General features: G+C 55.5%; 3 protein-coding genes across 13 annotated transcripts; 1 reads left to right on the top strand and 2 right to left on the bottom strand.

Annotated features, from left to right (window-relative positions):
• Positions 1-67: 67 nt before the first annotated feature.
• On the bottom strand, positions 68-6,298 carry FXYD1 (FXYD domain containing ion transport regulator 1). 9 transcript variants are annotated; one of them, XM_019979175.2, is made up of 8 exons: positions 6,153-6,293; positions 5,809-5,888; positions 3,157-3,221; positions 2,665-2,697; positions 2,038-2,112; positions 1,510-1,546; positions 547-596; positions 68-366 (listed from the first exon to the last, which is right to left on the bottom strand). In XM_019979175.2, exons 3-8 carry the CDS (start codon positions 3,215-3,217, stop codon positions 344-346), a joined length of 279 nt encoding a protein of 92 aa, XP_019834734.2. In that variant the 5' UTR covers positions 3,218-3,221; positions 5,809-5,888; positions 6,153-6,293; the 3' UTR covers positions 68-343. The 9 variants fall into 9 exon arrangements, with proteins under 9 accessions (XP_019834734.2, XP_019834741.2, XP_019834739.2 ...); XM_019979182.2 differs by lacking the exon at positions 3,157-3,221 and having other exon boundaries at positions 6,153-6,298; XM_019979180.2 differs by lacking the exon at positions 6,153-6,293 and having other exon boundaries at positions 5,809-5,984.
• Positions 6,299-8,025: 1,727 nt separating this feature from the next.
• LGI4 (leucine rich repeat LGI family member 4) lies at positions 8,026-17,113 on the top strand. Its single transcript, XM_070772077.1, has 9 exons — positions 8,026-8,861; positions 9,269-9,340; positions 9,589-9,660; positions 11,004-11,075; positions 11,182-11,253; positions 11,477-11,646; positions 13,706-13,870; positions 13,954-14,459; positions 16,151-17,113. The coding sequence occupies exons 1-9, from the start codon at positions 8,689-8,691 to the stop codon at positions 16,463-16,465; spliced, it is 1,617 nt and encodes a 538-aa protein (XP_070628178.1). The 5' UTR covers positions 8,026-8,688; the 3' UTR covers positions 16,466-17,113.
• Positions 17,114-18,107: 994 nt separating this feature from the next.
• On the bottom strand, positions 18,108-24,347 carry FXYD3 (FXYD domain containing ion transport regulator 3). Of its 3 annotated transcripts, none has more exons than XM_070772156.1 (8): positions 24,208-24,347; positions 21,126-21,318; positions 19,724-19,756; positions 19,593-19,616; positions 18,959-19,033; positions 18,836-18,872; positions 18,478-18,515; positions 18,108-18,311 (listed from the first exon to the last, which is right to left on the bottom strand). In XM_070772156.1, exons 2-8 carry the CDS (start codon positions 21,163-21,165, stop codon positions 18,292-18,294), a joined length of 267 nt encoding a protein of 88 aa, XP_070628257.1. In that variant the 5' UTR covers positions 21,166-21,318; positions 24,208-24,347; the 3' UTR covers positions 18,108-18,291. The 3 variants fall into 3 exon arrangements, with proteins under 3 accessions (XP_070628257.1, XP_070628255.1, XP_070628258.1); XM_070772154.1 differs by having other exon boundaries at positions 21,126-21,188; positions 24,208-24,313; XM_070772157.1 differs by lacking the exon at positions 24,208-24,347 and adding an exon at positions 22,300-22,475 and having other exon boundaries at positions 21,126-21,188.
• Between the last annotated feature and the right edge of the window lie 475 nt (positions 24,348-24,822).

The raw sequence follows: 24,822 nt of genomic DNA, 5'->3' as shown, positions 1-24,822 counted from the left end.
TCTGCCGGGGCCAAGGGGGCGCCCAGGCTTTCCACCGCGAAGGGACTGACAAATTCGCACAGCGCTGTCAAGAGAGAAAAGCACGTTTTATTGGAAATCTGAGCGTCAGAGTCTGTGGGGGCAGGGCTAGGGAAGAGGGCAGTCCAGGTGGTGGTGGGCGTGCAGAAGGTGGGTGGGAAGCGTCAAGTGCCAGGGGAATCCTGTGGGGGTGAAAAGGGTGAAGGGCAGGAGAGCCCTCCAGGCCCGCTACCCAGCCCTTTGCCCCCTCCTCCTCCTCTCTCCTCCCTCCCCCAGCCTAGTTAGAGCTGCGGGACCCGGCTGGGGCCCATCGCGCCAGGTGTCTCTACCGCCGGCGGGTGGACAGACCTGAGGGAGAAGACAGAGAATCCGGAAGTCAAGAGGGGCACCCCAGCTCCTCTGAAAGATGGGAGCACGGCAGGGCAGATCAAGCCCCGATCCCCGACCCCCCGCGCCCAGGGAGGGCCAGCAAAGGGCTTCTTGGAACCAACTCGCATTCCCAAACACCCTAAGTCTCCCCAAACTCACGGCGGATTGAACTGCGGAAAGTTCCCTCCTCTTCATCAGGTTCCCCAGTCCTGGGAAAGGAGATGCATCAAGAATTGGGGGGTGGAAAAAGGAGAGAGACAGCTACACTCGGAAGACCCCAATGCCCGCCCCATTTCACAGACCAATCCACTGAGACCCACAGATGGGCAAGGAGCAGATTGGAGCCGCCAGAAAATCCAGTGCAACCCAGGAGCAGTTTAAGTGTTTGGCAGGAGGTGCTCCAAGCCGATAACAGCGAGTACCTCCCAGAGTGTTGAGGAAGGAACTAGAATATGGAAGAGGAGGTATATAGCCAAAGCGACTTGAGGGCAGATTGCCTGGAGACAGCCTAGGTGAGAAACCCAGAGCCCTCATCTTCCAGTTGAATGATCTGGGGCATGTGAACACTTTCCCATGTCTCGGTTTCCTCATCTGTAAAATGAGGTTAATAACAGCGCCTACTTTATAGAGATGGTGTGAGGGGTAAATAACACATAATGAAATAGCATCTTGTACATGGGACACAATAAAATACTACCTTTATTTATAATAATATCTATAAGTATCTTAATAGGAAGAAGATATTCATACGTTGCTTGGGCTTTAAAATTTTATTTAACGATAAATCAAAGAGCTAGGAACAGGACTCTGAGCTAAACTGGGCCGCCAAGTAAGGTGATCTCATTTCGCCGCGACTCTTTCACAGCACTTATCACGCTTTGTGGTTTTATATTTGTGGGTCTGTTGGAACCCATGGCCACCGCCCCCACTTGGTTGGAAGCTCAGACAGAGAGGGCAGTTAACTCGTGGCTTGGTGCCAAGGCCTGGCTTGGGGCTGGGCACGTAGTAGGTGTTTAATACATATTTGCCGAAGGATCTGGCTGTGGATTGAGTGGACTTCTGGTCTCACCCCCAACGCTCCTTTAGAGCGGGAGGAGATGAGGGTCCAGAGAGGCTTCTTACCTCTGCTGCTGGTTGAATTTGCACCGGCATCTTCTGCCTGTGGGTGGGGGCGTGGAGAGGAGTCTGCTGAGATTCCCCTCTAAGCCGCACAGCGCACAGCGAGCCACAGATCTCGCTTGCCCGGGCTGGCGTGGCTGAGGATAAGGGTGGGGCAGGGGCAGGGGCGGGGCCGAGGGCGGGGATAGAAGTGGGGGGCGTGTCCGGGGCGGGGATAGGAAACGGGGCGGGGCCAGAAGCGGGGGTATAAGTGGGGGCGGGGCCGGGGCGGGGATAGAGGCGGGGCGAGCCCGAGGGCAGGCAGGATAAGGACCGGGCGGGGCCGGAGGCGGGAATGGGGGAAGGGCAGAAACTGGGACGTGGCTGAGGGCAGGGGCAGAACAGGTGCAAGGCCCAGGGAGGAAAGTGGGGTGGACAGAAACAAAGGCGGGGCCAAGGGCACAGATGGGGCGGGGTTGAAGGCGGAGCGGGAGGTTGGGCGGGGCTGGGGCAGACACCGGAAGCGACTGAAGGCAGGGTAGGGGGACTCACTTAAGACGATGAGTATGCCCAGGATGAAGAGAATCCCGGCGATTATAAGGCCTCCGATCCGCAGGGATTGGTAGTCTGTGGGCAGCAGGGAGGCGGGTGAATGCACGGAGGAGGGTGAATGCAGGGAGAGGAGGAGGAAGGATAGGAAAGGGGCAGAATGGGGAGGAAGGGGCAAAGAGGAAGGATGGGGAAGAGGAGAGAAAGGACATCAGTGCGAGGAGGAGGGAGCGATGTGGGAGAAGGGGGATCAGGGAGAAAAGGTAGGAGGTGGACAGGGCAAGAGGAGGGAGGAAGCAATCGAGTAAGGAAGGATGATGGAGAGGGAAAGGGGGGCAGGGAGAGGAGAAAGGCAGGTGGCAACAGAGGAGAGGCCGTGGGATACTAAGAGGTAAAAGGAGAATGAATCAGAGAGACAGAGAGGGACACAAATAGAGAGACAGAGACTGAGAGAGACAGGGACAAAGGGAGATCGAGACCGAAAGAGTCAGAGAGCCAAATCAAGAGATAAAGAATGAGAATGCCAAAGATGTAAACACCGAGAGGCTAGAGAATGATGGAGACAGAAACAGAGAGAGGTAGGGCAGGCTAACCAAGCCCAGCACCCAGAGAAAGATGCCCCTCCCTCACCGTAGGTGAATGGGTCATGTTCCTGTGGTGCTTCTGGAAAGAGAAGAAGAAATCAGGGTTGGATGCTTCCTGGGACCCTGGACAGAGAGCGGCATCACGAGACCCTGTGGGAGTTTTACAGTCTCGGGGCAGGAGTCTGGGGACTGTTGGACTCTGAGTAGGCTGCCCACCCTCTCTGGGTCTTGGCTGCCTCTCTGCACTGTCCGGAATGGGGCAGGAGGCACCTGACAGCCTCAGCTCTCCATCTCATTCCAGGTTGTCTGTGATTCCATCATTCACGGGAAGCCGGCCTCCATCCCACCCTCCCCCTTTGCCCGACCTGGGGCATCCTCTCCCCTCCCCCAGATACCAGCCTGTGACTGGACCCCACATGAGACCCCACTGAGACTCAGTTCAGACTGGAGGCTCCAGCTTGTTTCTCTTGCAGAATTTTCCTCTACCCTTACCACCCCTGGGGCTGAGGTGGTAGTGGGCTGCCTCCCCCAGACTCACCTGCGTTGACCATGGCAAGGAGACCCACACAAAGAACCAAGATGTGGCTGAGAGATGCCATTGTCCTGGGGAATACCAAAGGTCAGGAAATGCGTGCCCTCATTCTCCCACCACTGGGGCCTGAACCCAAGCGGTTAAGTCAGAGACAGTCCAGGGACTTAATTCCAAAAGCATCTATCATCCGGCTTGGTCACCCTGAGAAACAGAGGCGCCCCCTGCTTCATCAGGAAACAGCGTCACCAAAACAACCCACACAAAGAGGGTCACCCAGCAGCAAGGACGGGGTGAGGCACACACAGCCCACAAGGATCTCCCGCAGGCCGGGGCCTCCCTCACTGTAGGCCCCAGGTTCCCCGCACCTACCCTGGCAGGGGAGAGCAGATGCCTCACCCCACCCAGGTGGAGAGACAGACACTGCCAGGGACGAGACAGCCAGGAAACGCCCAAGGGCCACCTGCCCACACACCACGGCCTTGCTGTGTCCGTAATAGCCCGGCTCTCCTGCCCTCGGCCGCTGGCCCGCTCTCTGCCTGACCCTGGGTATAAATATCTCCCACTTCACCCTGGAGGAATTTGCCTCGCACAGGCCACCATGGCAACAGCCTTCCTCCCCCCACTTGGGGGTCATGCACAACCCTGCCCGGGGTGAGGCCGGGCTGCCACACTGCCACCAGCTGCCCCCGTGGGAAAGGCCACCCCTTCTCCTCTTCTGGAAGCAATGAGAACAGGGAAAACATCCCCTGGCCTGCCTCTGGGTGACATCTTTCACCAGCGGACAGCACCAGGCGAGTGACATGAGGCTTGGGCCGGTGGGGCTGAGATAGAAGACAGATGCCAGGGGTGGGGACGATGCACGCATGCGCACATGCATACAGACGCACAGTGGGGCTGCAATGGGGATGACGCCCGCTCCCCAAACTTCTGGTTGGAGCAAGGCACGGGGTGGAGACACAGGCACACATTAGTCCCCATCTGGGCCTCCGGTGCCCTCAATCAGTGAGGCAACCGACCTACACACATGAGTGTGCGAAACCCACACCCAGCCAGTGTGCACGCGCCACAGCAGGGGCAGGGCGGAGCTGCACCCACACTTCCACCCCTGAGGGAACCCCAACGTCCCAACCACACTCCCTTCCTCTTGGGTCTGGCTTGCCTGGGAAGCGGCTCCTGCTCCCAAAATAGGCGGCCCAGCCAGGCCAGGGGTGAGGCCCTGGAGGGGAGGGGCGGGGGACGCTCACCCCAGTCAGACTGTCCCCTGCCGAAAGAAGGCCCCCAAACGTCCGGCTGTGCCCCGGGGCCGAGCACTTTGCACCCCCTGGCCCAGAGCTGGCTGCGCTGCCCTCAGCGGTCTCCCCTCCCAGCCCCACCCCACCCCTACCCTCCCCAACCCGAGGCTGTAACTGGAGCCGGGCTGGAGGGGGGCCAGGGGGCGGCCCCCAGCCCAGACCGCCCTGGCCCGCTAGGTTAACTCTCTCAGCTCGGAGGGAGGAACAGTAGGCAGTCAGCGGTGGAGAAAGCTGGGGAGAGGAGGTGCTGGCAGGCAGGCTGGATTACAGGCAGGCATGCACACACACACACACACCAGCCTCACAAACTGCTCAGAGAGCTTCTGAGCTAGGATGAGAGGGTGGGTGTCAATGATTTTCTGTGCTGCTCCCTAGGAACTGGGCCCAGCCTGGGCTTAAGGTCACCTGGCCTAAGAGTTTAGGAATCCACTGACCCTTGACCCTGGTGCCGTGCAGGGCCCTCATCAGCACCACAGGGCTGTCTGGGGGGCATTGCAGTGTGTAAGTTGTCTGCTGCTGACTATGAGGTCTTGCATGGGTACACACACACACAGAAACCCAAAGACCCAGATAAACAGGCACAAAACAAGACAAATACATGCATGTACATAAATACAAACTCAGAATTACACACCCAGGGAGAAGCCCAAAGACACACACACACACCAGCACTTCTTACACCAGTCACAAAATATCAGGACAGACACATCTGTATACACACACAACACATACATATTCACTAAGGTGGTGCCCATACGGAGACACAATCAAAGACCCAGCTGGCCACACAGCTTTAAGCACACTTACAAATGGTCACAAAGATACACACTCTCTGTACAGAAATAAACCAATGCGCACACACTACACTTGAATACATTCAAAGCCATATTACAGCTTCTGAACTAGGGTGAGAGGGTGGGTGTCAATGATTTTCTGTGCTGCTTCCTAGGAACTGGGTCCAGCCTGGGCTTAAGGTCACCGGGCTTAAGGTCAGCACTCCTACACAATCTCAGGCATGTGAAGGCACACAAACTGCATCCATTTGTACATACACACACACACACACACACATATTTATGTGGGTTCACAGAGAAGTAGAAACACTGTCAAGGACACAGCCATACAAGCAGCCACGTTGTGGTTTCATAACCATAAGAACAGACACACACACACATGCTTGTGTTCACATCCTCACACATGGGCAAACAGGCACACCGCTGGCCACACGGTGACACATGCACAGGCTGGCACACTGTGTTCACACGCTCGGAGACACCACCAAATCTGCCTTGATCTGTTTAGCCCCAAACCATCCTGTCCCTGGGATCCTGTGGCCCCCCCCAGACCCCTGTGGAGGACAACGCACCTGGCATCCTCACGGGCGGGCTGGGCTCACAGGCTCCGGTGACCAAGAAATCGGGGATCAGCTCTGGACTCTGCCATTCCCTGTGGAGTGAGAGAGCTTGAGCAGCCCAAGAGACTACTCCGTGCCTCGATTTCCCATCCTACAAAAAGGAGACGTCACTAAGGCCACACGTATCACTCTGGGTCCGGCTCAGAGGTCTCTGAACTCAACCTTGTCTTATTATTAACCCCATTTTAGAGATCTGCAAACCAAGGGTTATCAAAGTGGAAATCCTTCTCCCAAGGTCCCTCTGGTGGTTAAGGGTAGAAATTGCCCCTGTCTGAAAGAGACCTGGGCTCAGGTACCTGGCTCTGTAGGACACAGATCAGCAGCAGGTAGATGTACTCACACTCAGGCACAAGTGGCCCTCACACACACACAAATACACACATGCATGCGTGAGTGCATGTGCACGTGGCCTCACAGGACCCTGGCAGCTTCAAAAAGCTCCCTCATCCCCATCTGCCTGAGCCTCTGCCCTCGATGGCCCTGTACCCCAGGGTCACCAGCGGTCCCGGTTAATGATAACCCTAATGTTTACGTAGCCTTGGGGAGGGGTGGTAAGGAGTCAGGGGGCAGGAGGGAGGGGACACCTGGCCAGCTTTAGCCAGCACCTGGTTTCCTCCCCTTCAGAACCAGCTGCTCCAGAGAGGAGAGGCCCTGCCACCTTCTAGCTGGTGATGTACCAATGACTTAACTTCTCTGTGGCTCAGTTTCTTCTTCTTTAAAATGAAAATAATAAGTGTATTCGACTTAGAGGGAGGTCCGGATGATTATCCGAAATGACCCATGGAAAACATTTAGAACACAGTCAAGTCTGGTAGACAGTAAGTGATCCAAAAAAGAAAAAAAAAGCTCTCACCATCATCATCATCCTTGTGATTCTTCTTATCGTAAATAGGAGTAAGAACCCAGCTGTGCTGAGAACTCAGTGAGTATGGATTTAAGCCTGTCTGTCTTTACTCTGTGTCCCTGGCCCTAAGTTCTTTATTTAGCTTTTCATAGACCCTGTAAAGAAGTTTCTCATCCTTGCCTTACATCTGAAGTTCCAGAGACTTGAAGGGCCTTGCTCAAATCACAGAGCTCCTCGGGTGCCGGATAAGCACTTGGTCCAAAATTCACCCCAACCTGTTGGGTACCCACTTTGCTCTAAACCCTCTCTATCCTCTCCCTGAATTATCTACACATCTGAGAAGTGGGTGCCACGATTGTCCCATTTGATAGATGGGCAAACTAAGGATTAGGGACCCAGACCTGAGTGGCCCCGCCAGAGCAGGTGCTGCTAAGCCCCTTGTCCTCCAAGGGTTCTAGGTGTGTGCAGCAGTGCCAGCAGAGGCTGTGTTCTCCTCACGCCTTAGTTTTCCCATCTGTAAAGTGGGAGTTAGTAATACCACCCACCTCACAGGCTGTTGGCGGGGCGGGGGAGAGCCGAGTAAATTCGTGTCAAGACTGATGCACAGCAAGCTCTCAATGAGCATTATTACTGCTATTTCACATTGATGGTTGAGTAACAAGGGTCATTTATTTCCTTTTGTTATTTAATGGATAGAATCTATCCAGACTGCTAAAAAGCTTGGTGCAAAATGAAAACAGCCAATATCCATAGGTTCTGACCTCCAAAGGAAGAGAAGCCACGGAGCCAGCTGCCTGGGCTTGCTCCCTGGCTTTGCCCCAGTTAGATAACCTAGATCGCAAATGACTGGACCCCTCTCCTCAGTATTTCCATCTGTAGAATAGCCGTATGATCGTCCCAGCCTCGGAGGGTTGTAGTGAGGCAGCATGAGCTAACAGATGAACTGGTAGGACAGGGAGTGGTACAGAGTCAATATTAAAGAAAGGGGTGGCATCCTCATCCTTTTTTTCCCCGGTTTGACTCCCTGCCCCTAGTGGGTGGTGGGCACTCAAGGGGTTAACTTTGGGAGGGGCAAGAGAGGTTGCGGGTTTGGAGCAGGGTGGCTGTCCTGCCGAGCATTGCCACCAGAGGGAGCAGCTGGACCTGAGCTGGTCCCTTGAAGCCTCGGGGCCAGTGCCCACCACACCCTCCTGGAGCCAGGGGAGGGGGGCTGGCTGGGAGTGGCCTGGACGGCTCCAGCCCCTAGTGGTCTCTCCTTCCACTCCCCCTCCTGCCGACAGAGCCATCCGGTCCCCACCCTGGTGACATCCTCACACTCTGTGAGTGGAGTGGAGTGGGGTGTCTGGGGAGGGGGCTGGCTGGGAGGAGCCAGGGTAGCTCAGCCCCCAGTGGCCCCTCCCCTCCCATGGGGCCCTCTGGCCCCTTCCCCAGGGGCTGCTCTTCCTATGGCCTCTGACCCCCGCCTCCTTTCCCTGCTTTGCCTTGAGCGCCCGGTGCCCAGAGAGTCCCTTTCCCAAACCTCCCAGAGAAGGGACGTGGGAGGAGGGGAAGAAACTTCCTGGGAGCTGGAAGGGTGGGGGGGGGGGGAGAGGGACAGAAATAAAGACACCAGACAGACACACACACACACACACACACAGAAGGAGAGGCCAACAGACAGACAGAGACAGAGAAAAAGAGAAAGAGAAAGACAACTCAGATAAAGACACAGAGATAGGGAGTGGGAAACAGACTAACAGAGTCAGAAATACAGAAAAGGAGAGAGACACAAAAACAGGGGAAAAGACATAAATGGAAATTTAAACACCGAAGACATAGAGGAAGAAAGACAGACTGAAGAGAGACTGAGAAAGAGGAGAGAGAAGCCGGGGCAGAGCGTGCCAGCGGGCGGCATGGAGGGTCTCCTGGCATGGGAGATGTAGTGGCCAAGACCTGGGCCGAGCTGGGAGGGCAGAGAGAAGCCGCTGCCTCGGCGGGGGTCAGGGGGCATGGGAGGGGCGGGAATTCTGCTACTGCTGCTGCTGGCTGGGCTGGGGGTGGGGGAGGCCTGGAGACCCCCAAAGGGAAAGTGTCCTCTGAGTTGCTCCTGCTCCAAAGACAGTGCTCTGTGTGAGGGCTCCGTGGACCTGCCCGAGATCCTCTCCCCGACCCTGCTGTCGCTGTGAGTGTCAGCCCTCTGGGGGCCTGAGGCTGGGGATGGGAGTCCCGGGACCCCGGGGGGCTGGAGGGCCCGTCAGGATCTTGGGAGGGGGCAGCAAAGGATGTTGGGAGTCCTGGGAGGGGGCTACTGGGATCTGAAAGGGAGCAGGGGTGGGGATGGGAATTCCAGAGGGCAGGGGCATCTTGTGGGGAGAACCTGGGGGGAGGGAGAACCATGGGGTGTGCAGAGTGCTGCCAGGATCCTTGCCAAGCGAGGAGGGCAATTGCCCGCCTCCCCTGGAATGCAGGGGAAATACACACACCCAGGATCAGGTTCCCTCCTGCCCCCCTCGGACAGGAGCCGGCTCTGGGATGGGAGTGGCGCACTGGAGCGGTTTTCTCCTCACCCACCATTGCCCACGTCCCCAGCTCATTCGTTAGGACCCGAATCACCGAGCTGAAGGCCGGCAGTTTCCTGAGGGTACCGTCACTGCACCTGCTGTGAGTGGGGTCAGGCTGAGTGAAGACCACCGGAGGGAGGGGCTGTCCATGCACATGCACGTGGGGGGCGGGGCGAGTGTGCACACTTACGTGTTTGTGCGTGTCTGTGAAAGTATCTTTATGATCCACATCCTCATACCTGTGTGTGTGATCATGCCCACGTGGGCTGGGGTTGGGGGGAGCCAAGGTTAACATGTCAGGTGGGGAGCAGTGACTCTGGAAAAATTTCTCTCTTACCCCCTTGCCAGCCTCTTCACATCCAACTCCTTCTCTGTGATTGAGGATGATGCGTTTGCGGGCCTATCCCACCTACAGTACCTGTAAGTGAGGCCAGGAGATGGGGGGCAGGAATGGGGGCCTGGGAGAGGAAGGAGGCACCCCTCCATGGCTCCTAGAGTGGGGGTAAGGGAGGAGCTTGTTGCCCTGGGGAGGAAGTGTCTGGACAAGGGATCGCCTCGGAGGGGCAAGACAGGGTTGAGGGCTCCTGCTCAGTTGTGTAATCTCAGCCTGCCTCCACGACCCTCTCTGTTTCAAGATGCACCAAGTCCTGGGTAACCCATGATTGTTTCTGGTCCTACCTGACTTTCAGGAGACCAGGGAGGGTACAAAGAGGCCAGAGATGAGGAAATGTTTCAAATTACGGGGCAGCGACTCTGAGTTAGTTGGTGATGGTGGTACTGATGGTGGCGGTGGTGTTGACGGCATGACAACGCCAGCGGTAGCGTTGGCGGTGATGGTAATGGCTATGGTGCTCACAGGGAAGTGGTGGCGTTATGTGGATGATGCAGTGGGGATGATTTAGATAAAAATGGTGGACCCAAGGGTGATGGTGCTCTTGGACCATCAGATGGACACTGACGATGAAGCCTGAAGGGTTGGTGCTAGTAATAATTATCAGTGCTGTGGACATTGGTGATTATGATACTGGTGGTGGTGGTGGCAGTGGTTTGGGGTAGGATGTTGGTGTAATGCAATGTTGTTGGTATTGGGTTTGGTGGTGATGGTAAAGTAGATACGTGCAGAAATTGTCGTGCTGATGGCAGGTGATGATGTGAGCGCTGAGGGTAATGCTGTTGGGACTGGCGGTGCTGGTGCTCGTGATAATGGTGGCAGTGTTGGTGATGATGGAGGCAGTGGTTTTGGTGTTGATTATGAAAGACATGTTCTTGGTGATGCTTATCAGTGTTGCTGCTGAGAGGTTGGATGATTATGCTGTTGATGTTGGTATTGATGACGGGAATAGCGGGTGATGTTGGTGTTGGTGATGGTGGTGGCGTGGTATGGGGTTGGTGACGATGGCAGTTTTGGGTACTGGGGTTGATGATGGTGGTAGAGGCATTGGACATAACGGATGATGGTGCAGGTATGAGTGGTCATATTGGTGTTAGTACTGGTGTTGGTCATGGTGGCTGTGGTGGTGATGGTTCCTGGTGAAGCTGGCAAGGACCATAGGGTCAGGTTCTTGGCTCCTGGGATTGCAGGCTGAGACCTTGGTGAAGAGCGAGGCTCCTGGGAGGTGTTTCCCTGGGATGATGCAAGGTGTTGGGAGAGAATTCCACATGTTGCCATGGCCTGTGGCTACCATGGCGCAAGTTCCCCAACCACTGTGGGGCTACAGCAGGGAACCAGGGGACCTCCCCGTGACCGCATCTTCCCTCCACAGCTTTATTGAGGACAATGAGATTGGTTCCATCTCTAAGAACGCCCTCAGAGGACTTCGCTCACTCACACATCTGTGCGTGTTTCCACTGCCCCAGCCCACCCTGGGAGGCACCCCACACCCATCACCCTGGCATCATCCTAGGAGCTGCTGATGGCTTCTCCTTCTCTCCCTCCACCAGGAGCCTGGCCAATAACCATCTCGAGACCCTCCCCAGGTTCCTGTTCCGGGGCCTGGAGACACTGACTCATGTGTGAGGCCCAAGGGGAATGGGAGGGTTGGGGTGATTGGGGAACGTGTGGGTGGGGGAAGGGGGCATCTGTGCCCATTCCTGGTTGGCACAAGTGAGTATGACTGTGATGGTTTTTACATAGTTTCCACACCATGGTGGGGCCCTAGCCTGGGAAGGGGTGGGGAGTGTGGCCCCCAGCGGGTTGGAAGCCGGGTCGCAGCCCCTCCCCGGCCTCTTGCCCCAGGGACCTCCGCGGGAACCCGTTCCAGTGTGACTGCCGCGTGCTCTGGCTGCTGCAGTGGATCCCCACCGTGAACGCCAGCGTGGGGACCGGGGCCTGCGCCGGCCCCGCCGCTCTGGCCCACATGCAGCTCCGCCACGTGGACCCCAAGACGTTCAAGTGCAGAGCCATAGGTGGGGGCTTTCCTGGAGGGGTGGGAGGGACAGCAGGGGCGGCCAGGGCTGAGGGGCTCACCTCCCTGCCCTGCCAGTTCCTGGCTGAGAGTCTGCTGAGCAAGCATCTCCCCGAGCCTCAGTTTTCTTACCTGTGAATAGGGGTAATACACCATGACACAGGACTCCTGCAAGAGAGTTCAGTGATGCACTTGGCACAAGGCCTGGGAGGGGAGGCCCTCATAAATGTTCATTCTCGTTGTTGTTGTTATTAATATGAAATTGACCACGTAAAAAATATTTCCTCTGATCACTTTGCTTTTCTGCAAATATAGTCTGGTACCTTTATGGGTACTGGGCAAAGCAGAGAACACAGGAGTGATGAAGCCAGCCCTGGGTCTGTCCTCACAGGGCCCACAGCCAGAGGCAAGCAGAGAGGGCTGGCCTAGAATGACCAGGGCTGAGATGGGGGTAGCACAGAAGGGTCAGGGCCAGGATTGGGGGAGAGAACCCATGGAGATGTGGGAGCCCCGAGTCAGAGCGGGGGCCCAGGCATAGCTGGAGGGTCTGGAAGGAGTGAAACTTTGAGTTCAGACCTGAAGATCATTACTAACATCATCATCCTCAAAATGTAAGATAAGTTTTTGGTCTTCAGAATTCATAGAACAAGGCAATTTAACTTAGTCACTCTTGGTTCAGTTATTCAACAAACACCTACTGAGGTCCACTTGGTGACTAGCTCTGTAAGAGGCAGTGGGCACACTGTGGTGACCAAGATAACCCGGGGCCTTTGCCTCACGGGGTCACAGTCCTGGAGGTGGGGAGTCAGGCATTAAATAAAACTTTGCACAGTAAATGAATGGTGCCCATTGTGATAAACACAGAGGATGATGAGAGAGTTTAGGGGTTGGTCCTACCTTTCCTGGGGCATTGGAGAAGGCTTCTCCAAAGAGGTAGTGCCAGCTGTGGCTGTAGCGAAGTAGAGGACAGAGGACGGGGTCAGCATGTGCAGTGACCCCCCAAGGCAGCACAGAGCTTGTCCTGACTGAGGATGGAAGGAGGAAGGTCTGGCCTGGAGGACTGAGGAAAAGAAGGACACAGATGAGGTGTCTTACCTGCAAGGGCCTCACTCTGCAGAACTTCAAAAGTCACAGAGAAGGTGGACTTTATCCAGAGGACTGTGGGAAGCCACAGAGGGAGGGTTTTGAGCACAGAGTGACATGATTTGATGGCCATTTTTTAAAAGATCCCCTTTGGATGGGCATCCTTAGCTGTTTGGTTCGTTGATTGGACCCGGGCCCCTAGAAGTAGGTCCTGGCATGTAGAATGACGTATTGTCACCTGGAGTCCACCGCCATCACACTGGACAATCTGGGTGCATTGTTACCATCAATGCTAAGCTGCTGTAACAGAGGGTCTAAATATCATGAAACAAAGAAAACAGAAGGGTCTGAGGTGAGAGTAGTTCAAGCTGGTGGGGCAGCCCCTGGGTGTTCTCCTGCTTTCCATGGTTGAAACCAAGTCGTGACCCCACCCACCTGCCAGTTCACAGGAGGAGGGGAAAGGGACCTAGTCCAGGACAAACTGTCCTCCTAGAAGCAAGGAGAGCACTAGCACCATCACTGTGCTCTGGTTCACGGCCACATGTCAGGAGGTGGCGTGGGGGCAGTGCTGGGCTCACGGCCTCTGATTGGGTGGCTTTGTGGCCAGATGCAACCCTGTGTGATGGAAAACAGGAAGGATGGATTTGGCTGGACAGCTGGCTCCCTGTGCCTCAGTTTCCTCCTCTGCAAAGTGGATATAATAACAGAATATACCCCACAGGGATCTTGTGAAGTTAAATGAATGATGAAAGTGCTGTTTCTAATTATTTGATGATGCCGCACAGTTTAGAAAACAGACTATCACCGTGTGGTTGTGAGTTAATACGTCCATAGATAAAAAGATTCCACTGTGTATCCCCATGAGGTCAGCACCATGGCGGTCCTCACTGCAAAGATGCGCAAGCTGAGGCTAGGTGATGAGGACCCTTGGGGGTCCCCCTGGCCTGTCTGACTCTCTCCCCTCCCCCCACCTCCAGAGCTGTCCTGGTTCCAGACTGTGGGAGAGTCAGCGCTGGGCGTAGAGGCTTTCTCCTACCAGGAGGAGCCCTACATTGTCCTGGCACAGCCCTTTGCCGGCCGCTGCCTGATCCTGGCCTGGGACTACAGCCTGCAGCGCTTCCGTCAGGAGGAGGAGCTGTCTGGTAAGCCCCCTCCCATCCTCCCACCTGCCGGGTGGCCTGCCCAGCTGGTCTAACAGGGCCCCCTGCTCCCCTGCTCCCCACAGCGCCCTCGGTGGTGTCCTGCAAGCCGCTGGTGCTGGGCCCCCGCCTCTTCATGCTGGCTGCCCGCCTGTGGGGAGGCTCGCAGCTGTGGGCCCGGCCCGGCCCCGACCTGCGCCTAGCCCCACTGCAGGCCCTGGCCCCACGGCGGCTGCTGCGGCCCAATGACGCCGAGCTCCTGTGGCTGGACGGGCAGCCCTGCTTCGTGGTGGCTGACGCCTCTAAGGCGGGCAGCACAACACTGCTGTGCCGGGACGGGCCCGGCTTCTACCCGCGCCAGAGCCTGCATGCCTGGCACCGAGACACGGACGTCGAGGCCCTCGAACTGGACGGCCGGCCCCATCTGCTGCTGGCCTCTGCCTCGCAGCGGCCCGTGCTCTTCCACTGGTTCGGGGGCCGCTTCGAGCGGCGGACGGATATCCCCGAGGCTGAGGACGTCTATGCCACGCGCCACTTCCAGGCCGGCGGGGACGTATTCCTGTGCCTGACACGCTACATCGGGGACTCCATGGTGAGGCTGGGCACAGTCCTGCGGGGTGGGCACAAGCTCCACCTGACTGGCAGCAGCTCACTCCCACTCCAGGCTGGCCTCTTAAGCACTGACCCAACCTCACACGCTGGCCTCTGAAGGCTGACCTGCCTGACAGCCGACCTTCCTAATATAATGATCTTTGAGCTCTGACCCTATCCCAACGCAAACTCCAAGACTGTGACCCCTTAAGACTGTTGTTGTTCGGTTATTCAGTCTTATCTGACTCTTTGTGACCCCATGGGCTGCAGCACACCAGGCTTCCCTGTCCTTCACTATCTCCTGGAGTTCGCTCAAACTCACGTCCATTGATTTGGTGATGCCATCCAATCATCTCATCCTCTGTCATCACCTTCTCCTCCTGCCCCCAATCTTTCCCAGCATCAGGGTCTTTTCCAATGAGTCAGCTCTTCAAATCAGGTGGCCAGAGTTTTGGAGCTTCAGCTTCAGCATCAGTCCTTCCAATGAGTATTTAGGGTTGATTTCCTTTAGGATGGACCGGTTTGATCTTGCTGCGCAGGGGACTCTCAAGAGCCTTCTCCAGCGCCACAGTTCGAAAGCATCAATTATTTGGTGCCGCACACAACTGAAGTGACTTAGCAGCAGCAGCAGCAGCAGCAGCAGCAGCCTTCTTTATGGTCCAACTCTCAAATCCATACGTGACTACTGGAAAAACCATAGCTTTGACTAGATGGACCTTTGACCCTAAACCACTCTCCATCTCCCAACACTGACACTGGCCCCAAGATTCTGATTCTACTCCCAAAATGACACACTCCAGTACCTACATTTTAAAAAAAATTTTTTATTTATGGCTGTTCTGGGTCTTCATTGCTTTTTGCTCAGGCTTTCTCTAGTTGTGGCGAACAGGGGCTGGTCTTTGTTGCAGTGCACAGGCTTCTTACTGCAGTGGCTCCTCCTGTTGCAGAGCACAGGCTCTGGGCGCGTGGGCTTCAGTAGTGGGGCACACACGCTTAATATTTGTGGCTTGTGGGCTCAGTAGTTGTGGCTTGCAGGCTTAATTGCTCCACAGTGTGTGGAATCGTCTCGGACCAGGGGTCAAACCCATGTCCCTTGCCCTGGCAGGTGGATTCTTATCCACTCTGCCACCAGGGAAGTCCCCAGTACTTACATTTAACCACAGCCACCACACCCTGAATCCCCAGGGCTGATGGCCCACTCCCTCCAGCACTCTCTGGAGTGAGATATAGCCACGGGCAGGGCTTTTAGCCTGAGAGACACTGATATGACTCAGGGGTTCACAGGGTGTCTGCGTGGGGAGCAGACTGTAGGCACAGGGACAAGAGCAAGGAGACCAAGAAGACCAGGGAGGAGGTTATGTGATGGTCCAGGAGGCAGGCGACTGTGGTCGGGCCAGAGTGCGGCCAGAGGAGATGGGAGAAGTGCATACCATCATAGGTGAAACTGACTGACTCCAGGGCTGACTGATTCTATGTGGGGCTGAAGGAGAGAGAAGGGTCCAGAGTGACTCCAAGTCTGTGGGCTGAGCAGCTGGTTGGTGACATTTAGGAAGATGAGAAAGCTGTGGGAGTTTGTGGACCTAAAGGCCTCTGTTCCTGAGCTATTTCAAGTCCTCTGGAGCCTAGGGGACCACTGACCGGAAGGCCTGGCCCTGGGGACCCCAGCCCTAATGAGCGGCCCCCCTCCCACAGGTCATGCGCTGGGATGGCTCCATGTTTCGCCTGCTGCAGAAACTTCCCTCTCGAGGGGCCCATGTCTTCCAGCCACTGCTCATTGCCAAGGACCAGCTGGCCATCCTGGGCAGTGACTTCGCCTTCAGCCAGGTTTTCCGCCTTGAGCCTGACAAGGGGCTCCTGGAACCACTGCAGGAGCTGGGGCCCCCGGCGATAGTGGCCCCTCGGGCCTTTGCTCACATCACCATGGCCGGAAGACGCTTCCTCTTCGCTGCTTGCTTCAAGGGCCCCACACAGATCTACCAGCATCATGAGTTAGACCTCAGTGCCTGAGGCTGGAAGGGACGCTGGACATGGCCAGCAGGGGGCTGGCATGGGGATTCCTGGGCCTCAGGATGTCCCCTTTACTGGCCTCCTGGCCCTATTCAGAAGTGACAGCTGGTCCTGTGAGATGCTGACCACAAGCCAAGTTCAAGGCAAGAGCTGCCCTTTCAGTCTTAAGTGACTTCTTGGCTGGGAGATGACACCCATCAAAGATGACTTGGGGGCTCAGGCTGGGGGACGGCTGCATGGAGCCGGTAGACAAATCATGGTGGGAGGGTAATGTGAAGAGCTCCATGAGTTCTGGAGAAGTCCTCCTCAACCCACTCCCACCCCTTCTGTTCTCTGTAAAAGTACTGAGAAGGCGATAGCTTGCCTTTTCCTTCTAAACTCAATCCGGCCAATCGCTTTTAGTGCCCGCCTTCATGACGTCATCAGTCGCTGGGCAGTTTTCCCTGCCGGGCCTGCTAACTTCCTCTACTGCTTGTGCGCACGCCTGCTGCCGAGGCGGAAGCCCAGCGTGTTGTTCCTCTTGCGCGTGCGCGAGGAATAGGTGGGAAAGAGCGAGTTTTAGCCGGGAGCCAGGGTTGCCTGTCCCGGGTCGGTGACACGATCGCGGACGGAAAGTGCATGGGCTCAATAAACGCGCTGTGCACCCGCCCACTGGTTGTTGTGGGGTTATTGGGAGAAGGTGTCTCCTGTGGCGTGGGTTTGGGGTAGGGAGGAGGAGTAGTGTCACAGGAGCTGTATTAAGGAGAGGGGAGGTGTCCCAGGGTGCATGCTGGCTGCCCTTGGTGAGCTTTCACGAGGTCTCTAAAGAGTGTGGGCTCATATGGGGGGCCTTGTGGGGTGTGCAGGAGATATAAAGGCATTGTTAGAGGGTTAGGTCATGGGGTTATTGTTGGTCTGTGTATTCCAGGAGATATTTGGAGGTGTCTTGAAGGGTTTTAGGCATTTTTGTGGCTCTTGGGGACTTTTTGAAAGTCTTATTGGGTATTGGAGACTGTATAAGGGAGTTCAAGCCTGGTTAGAGGTGTAGCCATTATATTGTGGGGAATAATTTAAAGGTCTCATAGGAACATTTGGGTGTTAGGAAGCATCTTTTATAATGAAGTGGGATCTGAGGTGAGTGAGAGGGCCATGCATGCATGCAGGCTAAGTTGCTTCAGTTGTGTCCCACTCTGTGTAACCCTATGGACAGCAGCCCACCAGGCTCCTCTGTCCATGGGATTCTCTAGGCGAGAGTACTGGAATGGGGTGCCATTTCCTTCTCTAGGAGGGTCATAGGGCCTCACTATTATAATCAAGCTATCTGGGTACTCCTGGGTGCTAGGATCATTCCACATCCTAGCTTTCCTGGGATGGTCCCAGGGTCCACTTGGTTCAGTATTTCATCTGGCTGGAGCTCCTTTCACTCTCAAAAATATACCCCAAGTAGAGCATTTTAAATTGCACGTGTGGTTCCCATGGCCACAGAGGCAGAGGTCGGGCCCCATGCCATCCACCAGGTCATGCAGAAGCAGGCCTGTGGTCTCATCCCAGTGAAGAGATTCATCTGCCAGCTTCCGTGCCAGCCCCCATGCACATCAACCTTCTCCTGCCCTTCCCACCACAAACCCCAATGCAAATATAGGGAGGCTCAAGGCTGCTTGGGTATGAGACAAAAATCATTTTAGAGTAAAAATTGAACAGAGACCCCTCTAGGGAGAGGTGAGATGGAGCCCTGGCCAGGCAGTCTGAGGAGGGAGTGGAGAATTCCATCCTGGAGTTCAGGCTCCCTTGCAGAGCCAGGACTTGGGGAAAGAGTAGTCCTTGGAGCTCTTTCTGCTGATCCATTCTCAACAGTTTTGGGCGGAGCCTGGGAGAGGTGACAGGGTCAGCTTGTGAGAGTGGATCAAGTTATTTCCCCCCAGGGTGCCTCCATACACACACACACACACACACACACACACACACACACACACACACCCCATCTCCCCCCACCCTACCGTGTTCCTCTCAGCCCTACTCTGTCCCTGTCTTACCTGGGGTGATGAGAGGTGGGGCATCTCCTAAACGGTGGCTAGGGAAAGAAAAGTGGTGAGATCTCTGATCCCTCCTGTTTCTCCTCTCCTTCATGGCTAGAGGAGTCTCAGCTTGCCCTGACATAGCTCCTTAGCTATTTTTTCACAGGGTTATACCATCCTGGGGACCAAAAGCATTTCAGGATTTGAGGCCCTCTGAAGATTCATAGCTCTGAAGAATGAACCTGGAAAAATCTTAGGAGCAGGAATTTTCCAGGGCAGGGCCCAGAAGCCTGGCTTTTTCCTATGAGATTTAGCTCTTTGCCCTGGAAAAGCATCTCCAGCATGAGGCAGGCACGCCCCCGGGAACCCATCTTACCTGGGCTTCTGTCGGAACTTGCATTTGCATTTCCCACCTGTTAGGGGGAGAGGAGGATGTCAGGGAAGGACACCCCCAGCCCTGCCCTGCCCTGCCAGCCACCCCCCCAGCCCCTGCACTCACTCATGAGGACAATGATGCCCATGGCACACAGAATCCCTGCGAAGATGAGCCCGCCGACGCGGAGGCTGTACCAGTCTAGGAGAAACCCAGAGGGTCTGCATGGGCATGGCATGCCAGCCCATGCCCTCCCCATCCGAGCCCCCAGCTAGTTGACAATGTCTCTTGGGCACCTCTGATGTGGGTTATAGCAGTGGAGAGAACAGACGGCTCCCCCATCCCCCTGTGCTAACTTTTCAGTTTGCACACAGCAAGCAACAGAGATTTAATGTGGTATTAGATAGAGAGAAGGTCTGAAGACAAATAAGCAGGTCCAGGAGACAGAAAGTCAGAGGAGAGCTCTTTGAGGGAGAGTGGCCAGGGAAGACTCCTCCCTGGCACATTTGAATAGAGACCTGAGAAGCAGAGGGAGGGCTATGTGGAAGAAAATGTGGGCAGTCCCAAGGACCAGACTGGCACATCTTATTCCCTTAATCCATTGTTTTTACTGTTCAACTGGGGCACTGAACAGTATACCATTAGTCTCACCCCCGAGGTCACCCCCATCAGACCCTCACCCAACCTGTGTGGGACCCTTGGCACAAAATAGGTATGAGGGGTGGGTGGGGGATGCAAAGAGAGGGGCAGAGGCTCTCACCATAGTAGAAAGGACTGTTTTTATCTGCAAGGAAAAAAAATAAAGAACATGAATCCAGGACAAGAGCTGGGATGCAGGGCTCATCAGGGAGACTTTAGAGGTGGACTGGTGGAGGAGTCAGTCTGGCTCACCTTCTGGGTCATTGGCATCCAAGGCAGGCAGGCCTGGTGGGGAGAAGCAGGGAAGGAGAGAGATGGAAGTGCTGGCCTCGGCAAAGCTGGGAGCAAGGCCATGGAACCCTTGGCCTCAGCAAAGGGCCCCCTGATGGACAGTTCCCCTCCTCTTGAGAGCACAGGGTTTCAACCCCAAACTAGTTATTTCTGCACGTTCCACCTTGAAAGTGAGGGTTTCCTCCACTCAGCCCCACCCCAAAGTAGGTTTCCATTTGGGTGGCTTTTGATCACCTAGTCAGCCTTTGGCCTGATGTTGCAGACATCTGACTGACCCACACCCCCTGTAGAAACGAGCGAGAGTCTTATGGGGATGGCAGATGGCTTCCACTCCCAGGTGTTCTCAGCCGTCATCTCCTGGGTCTGCCACATGCACATCCCAACCCCCATTTCCCTGAAAGTGATTTACTAATTATGAACTTAATCTATTGTTCAGTTGCTACCTCATGTCCGACTCTTTGCAACCCCATGGACTGCAGCACGCCAGACTTCCCTGTCCTTCACCATCTCCCTGAATTTGCTCAAACTCATGTCCATCGAGTCAGTGATGCCATCCCACCATCTCATCCTCTGTCACCCTCTTCTCCTCTTGCCCTCAATCTTTCCCAGCCTCAGGATTTTTCTTTGCATCAGGTGGCCGAGAGTACTGGAGCTTAATAAACTCCGTACACCTTAAACTTAATAAAATTAATACATTTTATTTAAAAAAGAACTTACATCACTATCCTGAATGGAATACCAGTCTTGCTTGATATAATGGATAAAAACAAAGACAATGAAAGCAAAAGACTAGGACTGAATTCTGGCTAGAAGCAGTTGACTGTTTAGCTTTGGGCCTAAGCTCTATTCACCCTTTGTTAAAGGGATATTCATATTTTTAAAATTATATTTAAAGCATAGACACATGGTGCTTATTCTGTCCCAGACACTACCCTTAGTGCTCTGCAAATTGTAACTCGTTTAATCCTCATAGTGACTCTCTGAGTAGGTGCTGCTATTGTCCAGATGGGGAAACTGAGGCCCAGGGGGGTTTTGGTAATTGCCACATAACCACGAAGCTCTTCCCACTCGTAATAAAGTGTTTAAGAGTGTTAAAGATACGGTAGCCCAGGGCCGAGCCTTCTCCAAGATGTCATCAAGGAGACATCAAGACGATGATGAGCTGTGTGAGCCTTGGCTGTAAGAGGTCCTCCTTTATGTGTCCCTTGAAATCACCAGTGTGACACTCCCTACCCTCTAGGAGATACTGTCCTGAAGCTCCCCACCCCATGGGGGAGGCAGATAGCATGAGAGTAACATGCACACATGGTCACCACCCAGCTGAGGGGATGTGGGGAGAGGCAGTCCAGGAGTGGACACTCACCTGCCAGGAGGACGAGCAGGCTCAGGGCCACCTCTTGCATGTTGGTCGCTGGCCTGGTGGGGTCTGGGGGGAGCGACCAGCTTCAGCAGAGCCCCCCGGAGGCCTCCGGTTCCCAATCTCCTGCTACTCTGCTCCCCACCCAGGGTACACAGCTCACCCCAGGGCAGAAAGCCTGGCCTTGAAACTCACTGGGCTGAGAGATAAGGAGTGGGAAAGTGCAGTGGGGGCTGGGTGAGAACTCAGACCAGAAGAGGGTGGAGCAATAATAACTCACTGGATGTGGACTGGAGGCTTTAAGCGAATCACCCTGGAAACCAAATGAGGAAGGTGCTGCCCACTGTTATCCCCATCTTACAGATGGGGACACTGAGGTTCCAGAGGTGAAAGTGGGTATTCGAGGTCACCTTGCCAGAAGGCAGGATTTAAACCAGACCTGGCTGACTCTCTCAGGGCCTTGGGGTGTTGTGGGAAATAGAGCGTTGGGAGCCAGGTGGCAGGAGGCCTGGTCCCCAGGAGTGTCTCCCATAGACAGTTCGGAGCCTGCCCGCCCTGCCCAGACTTTGCCGGGCCAGGGCTGGAGCCTGGGCTGGGGCCTGGGCTGCTCAGGGCAGGATGTGGGGTGGAGAGAACTCAGGGAGGGGCGGGGCGCAGGCCTGGAAAAGAATTGCCTGGCTGCAGCCCCAGCCTTATCTTCTGTCCCACACTGCCAGCACCCCACCATCCTGCTTCTGCCCCACCCCCACCCATCCCACCCTGGTCCTCGGGTCCTGTCTCTACCCCAGTCCCAGCCTCAACCCCTGTCCCTGCCTCTGCTCCCACCAAGCTCTTGGGGCAGCAAACACTTCCTCTTTCCCCAGGTAGGTCTGCCCAGCACGAAGAACACTCCACTGTTCCCTTCCTCGTCACCTTCAGTCCCCCGTGCGTCCCCCTGTCCCCTCCCCTACCCCTGCCCCACTGCCAAAGCACAGCATAGATTGTCCCAATCTTGATAGCAAGAGCTAACACTTAGATCCACCCGCTGCTGGGCTCCGCCAAATGACCTTGCTGGCTTTTTACTCATGGAACCTCCCAAGAACCCTGGAGACCCTATTTCACAGATGGCAAAGCATACCCCCCACCTCCCCTGAGCCTGGCAGGAAGCCCATTGCATCCCCGGCTCTGCTCCTGTGCACACCTGGAGACAGCACCCTGTTTATCTCTCTCTCTGCGTGTTCGGTCGTGTCCAACTCTCTGCTACTCCATGGACTGTAGCTCGCCAGGCTCCTAAGTCCATGGAATTTTCCAGGCAACCATACTGGAGTGAGTTGCCATTTCCTTCTCCAGGTTATCTTCGCAACCCAAGGATTGAAACTGTATCTCTTGCTTGGCAGGCAGATTCTTTACCGATAAGCCACCTGGGAAGCCCCCTCACCCACTACTTCCTCTAGCCTCCATAGAACCCCTACCCTGAGTTTCTTTTTCTGTTTCCAGAATGTTCTACAGATGCCTTTATCTCTCTGTGCCCACCCCAGATCCTGGGAACCTGCTTAGTGCCCTTGTGTCTGTGCCCAGTCTCTCAGTCGTATCTGACTCTGCAACCTCATGACCGTAGCCCACCAGGCTCCTCTGTCCATGGGATTTCCCAGGCAAGAACACCGGAGAGAGCTGCCATTTCCTCCTCCAGGGGATCTCCCCTGCCCAGGGATTGAATCCATGTGACCTGCTTTGGCAGGTGGGTTCTTTACCACTGAGCCACCTGGGAAGCCCTCTTAGCTTCCTCGTTCATCCTGTATACCAGACCCACAATGTCAGTCTGTAAACCCATTTCTTGCAAGGAAAGGGCCTGTTGCTTTGGGAAACATTATTAAGGGGTTTAGGACCCGCCCCTCACCCACCCCCCCTGCCAAATAGGGGGCAGGGGCAGAGCTGGAGTGGGTGTGTGGGCAGGACGGCTTAGGGGGTCCCAGCTCAGGTCTGTGGAAGGACACTTGTCTAAAGTGAACACACTAGGCTTTGTCCCTCCATGGTAACACTAATGCTGGTGATAAGAGCTGGTCTGATTGTTTACCCCACGCTGGGCACACTTTTCAGCTCTTTGCACTTATTCATGCATATAATCTTCGCAGCTTGATGAAATTGGCACTATGATTAGCCCACATTGCTGTCACAACCTAGAACCCCTGTGAATTGAATTTAATGCTCTATACTGTCTTGCAGGACTCAGAGTCTTGGGGCTTAAGCTTCTTTCCATGGGAGCCTCCAAACCCTCCTAGCTGGTGGGGGTCTCCATAGGCCCCATCTCCAGGGATCTCCCAGCATGCTTGGCACAGGGGGCAATGATGGGTGGTCTCAGCCACACCCTAGCCCCTGCATGTTGCCACCTGACTGTCCCACACTGCTGGCCGCTGGGAGCTGGCATTTGGGCATGTGCCCTCCCTTTCCCTGTTTAGGCTGTTGTGGAAAGAGGTCTCTCCGGCTGTTCCAGAACTGACTGCGGTCGGGGTGAAGACTTGGAGAGGAAGGCAGCCTGCAGTGGAGGCTGAACTCACCCCTCTCTGCTCTCTCCCAACCCGAGATCCCAGTGGTGGTGGGAGGACCGTTTCCGCCATCCACCCCCTACTGTCTGTCTCTCTATTTCACCATGATGGTGGCCAGGCCCTTCAGGCATGAGCAAAATGACTCCCTCATGTCCCTGAAATCTCCTTCCCCCCTCTGTTTTAGAGCTTCCCCAGGAAGCCTCTAGCCCCTTTCCCTAGAGGTCTTCAGGACCCGCATATTCCCAACATGAGGACACCCTGAGTCCATCGTCATCCACCCATCTCCTCTGATCCCCCAATCCAGTCTGGGGTCTATGCAGACACCCCGATCTACCCAGACCCACCAGTCTTCCGGACACCCTGTCCCATCTATGGGCCTTACCCTCACCCCAGCTGGCTCACTCAGCCCCCTGTACAGAGATTGATGGGGAGGAAAGGCGTTCTCTAACCTGTTCCCCCAGAGAAGGACCTTGATGTGGGAAGGTCCTAGGCATCTTTAACAGAAAGCAGTAGAGAGAGGGGCAGAGCCAAGAAGGAGCTGGAGGGAGAGGGCCCCAGCCCCTCACCTGCGTGCTTCCCAGGCTGCGAGGTGGATCGGGTTCCGGGTTCCGGGAGAGTGGGCCGCTTAGCCTGAGTCCTGCCTTTATCCACAGCCACCACGCCCTAAGCAAACCTGGGCAGGTAGAGAACTAGTCTGACTCCCTAAAGCTCAGGGGTTCTCTCACCTCATGCTGCTCTTAAAGAGACAGTTCCCACTCATCCCCCCCCCACCACTTCCAGTGGCAGGGAGCTCCCCTGGGGTCTCCAAGATTATAGCAACCTTAGGCAGGGCAGAAGGAGAACAGGATGCGGGCTGGAACTCCGCCTCTCACATGCAGGGAGGGTGCGTTCTCCAATCTCCTGCCCCTCAGGAAAGGACAGGGAAGGGGGAGATATTCCAGTCTTTAAGCAGAGCTGCTGCCTGGCGGGGTGATGGGAGAAGGCCATGCTTTGGTTGTAATAATGTAATCTTTCTTACTTAGACTGGGCGTTGTCCTTGGAGGAGGGATTGGTGGCCATTGTGGGAGATCTGAGGTCCTCCTCCAGGCTACTTGCTGCTGTTGACACAGTTGGAGGGTCAGCAAAATGGGCCAATAGGCCCAAGGTCATGAGGTGGGGGTGGGGTGCCCAAGGGGTAAGGG

The sequence above is a fragment of the Bos indicus genome, chromosome 18 (genome assembly GCF_029378745.1).
Source record: "Bos indicus isolate NIAB-ARS_2022 breed Sahiwal x Tharparkar chromosome 18, NIAB-ARS_B.indTharparkar_mat_pri_1.0, whole genome shotgun sequence".
Classification (NCBI taxonomy): domain Eukaryota; kingdom Metazoa; phylum Chordata; class Mammalia; order Artiodactyla; family Bovidae; genus Bos; species Bos indicus.
The sequence above is the reverse complement of the archived record's forward strand: the minus strand, read 5'-3'. Positions and strand labels throughout refer to the sequence as shown.

What these genes read in the sequence shown, in the direction of transcription:
- FXYD1 (XM_070772137.1), bottom strand. Translation starts at nt 4,027, where the DNA reads ATGCATGTGCGCATGCGTGCATCGTCCCCACCCCTGGCATCTGTCTTC. An exon ending in ATCTGCTCTCCCCTGCCAGG is followed by an intron (nt 2,698 to 3,519) that starts GTAGGTGCGGGG and finishes TTCTCTTTCCAG; the next exon opens with AAGCACCACAGGAACATGAC. An exon ending in GGGCATACTCATCGTCTTAA is followed by an intron (nt 1,547 to 2,037) that starts GTGAGTCCCCCT and finishes CCCCACCCACAG; the next exon opens with GCAGAAGATGCCGGTGCAAA.
- LGI4 (XM_070772077.1), top strand. Translation starts at nt 8,689, where the DNA reads ATGGGAGGGGCGGGAATTCTGCTACTGCTGCTGCTGGCTGGGCTGGGG. An exon ending in CTGGAGACACTGACTCATGT is followed by an intron (nt 11,254 to 11,476) that starts GTGAGGCCCAAG and finishes CTCTTGCCCCAG; the next exon opens with GGACCTCCGCGGGAACCCGT. An exon ending in TCAGGAGGAGGAGCTGTCTG is followed by an intron (nt 13,871 to 13,953) that starts GTAAGCCCCCTC and finishes TGCTCCCCACAG; the next exon opens with CGCCCTCGGTGGTGTCCTGC.
- FXYD3 (XM_070772156.1), bottom strand. Translation starts at nt 21,165, where the DNA reads ATGCAAGAGGTGGCCCTGAGCCTGCTCGTCCTCCTGGCAG. An exon ending in GGGCATCATTGTCCTCATGA is followed by an intron (nt 18,873 to 18,958) that starts GTGAGTGCAGGG and finishes TCCCCCTAACAG; the next exon opens with GTGGGAAATGCAAATGCAAG. An exon ending in CCCACCTCTCATCACCCCAG is followed by an intron (nt 18,312 to 18,477) that starts GTAAGACAGGGA and finishes CACCTCTCCCAG; the next exon opens with GCTCCGCCCAAAACTGTTGA.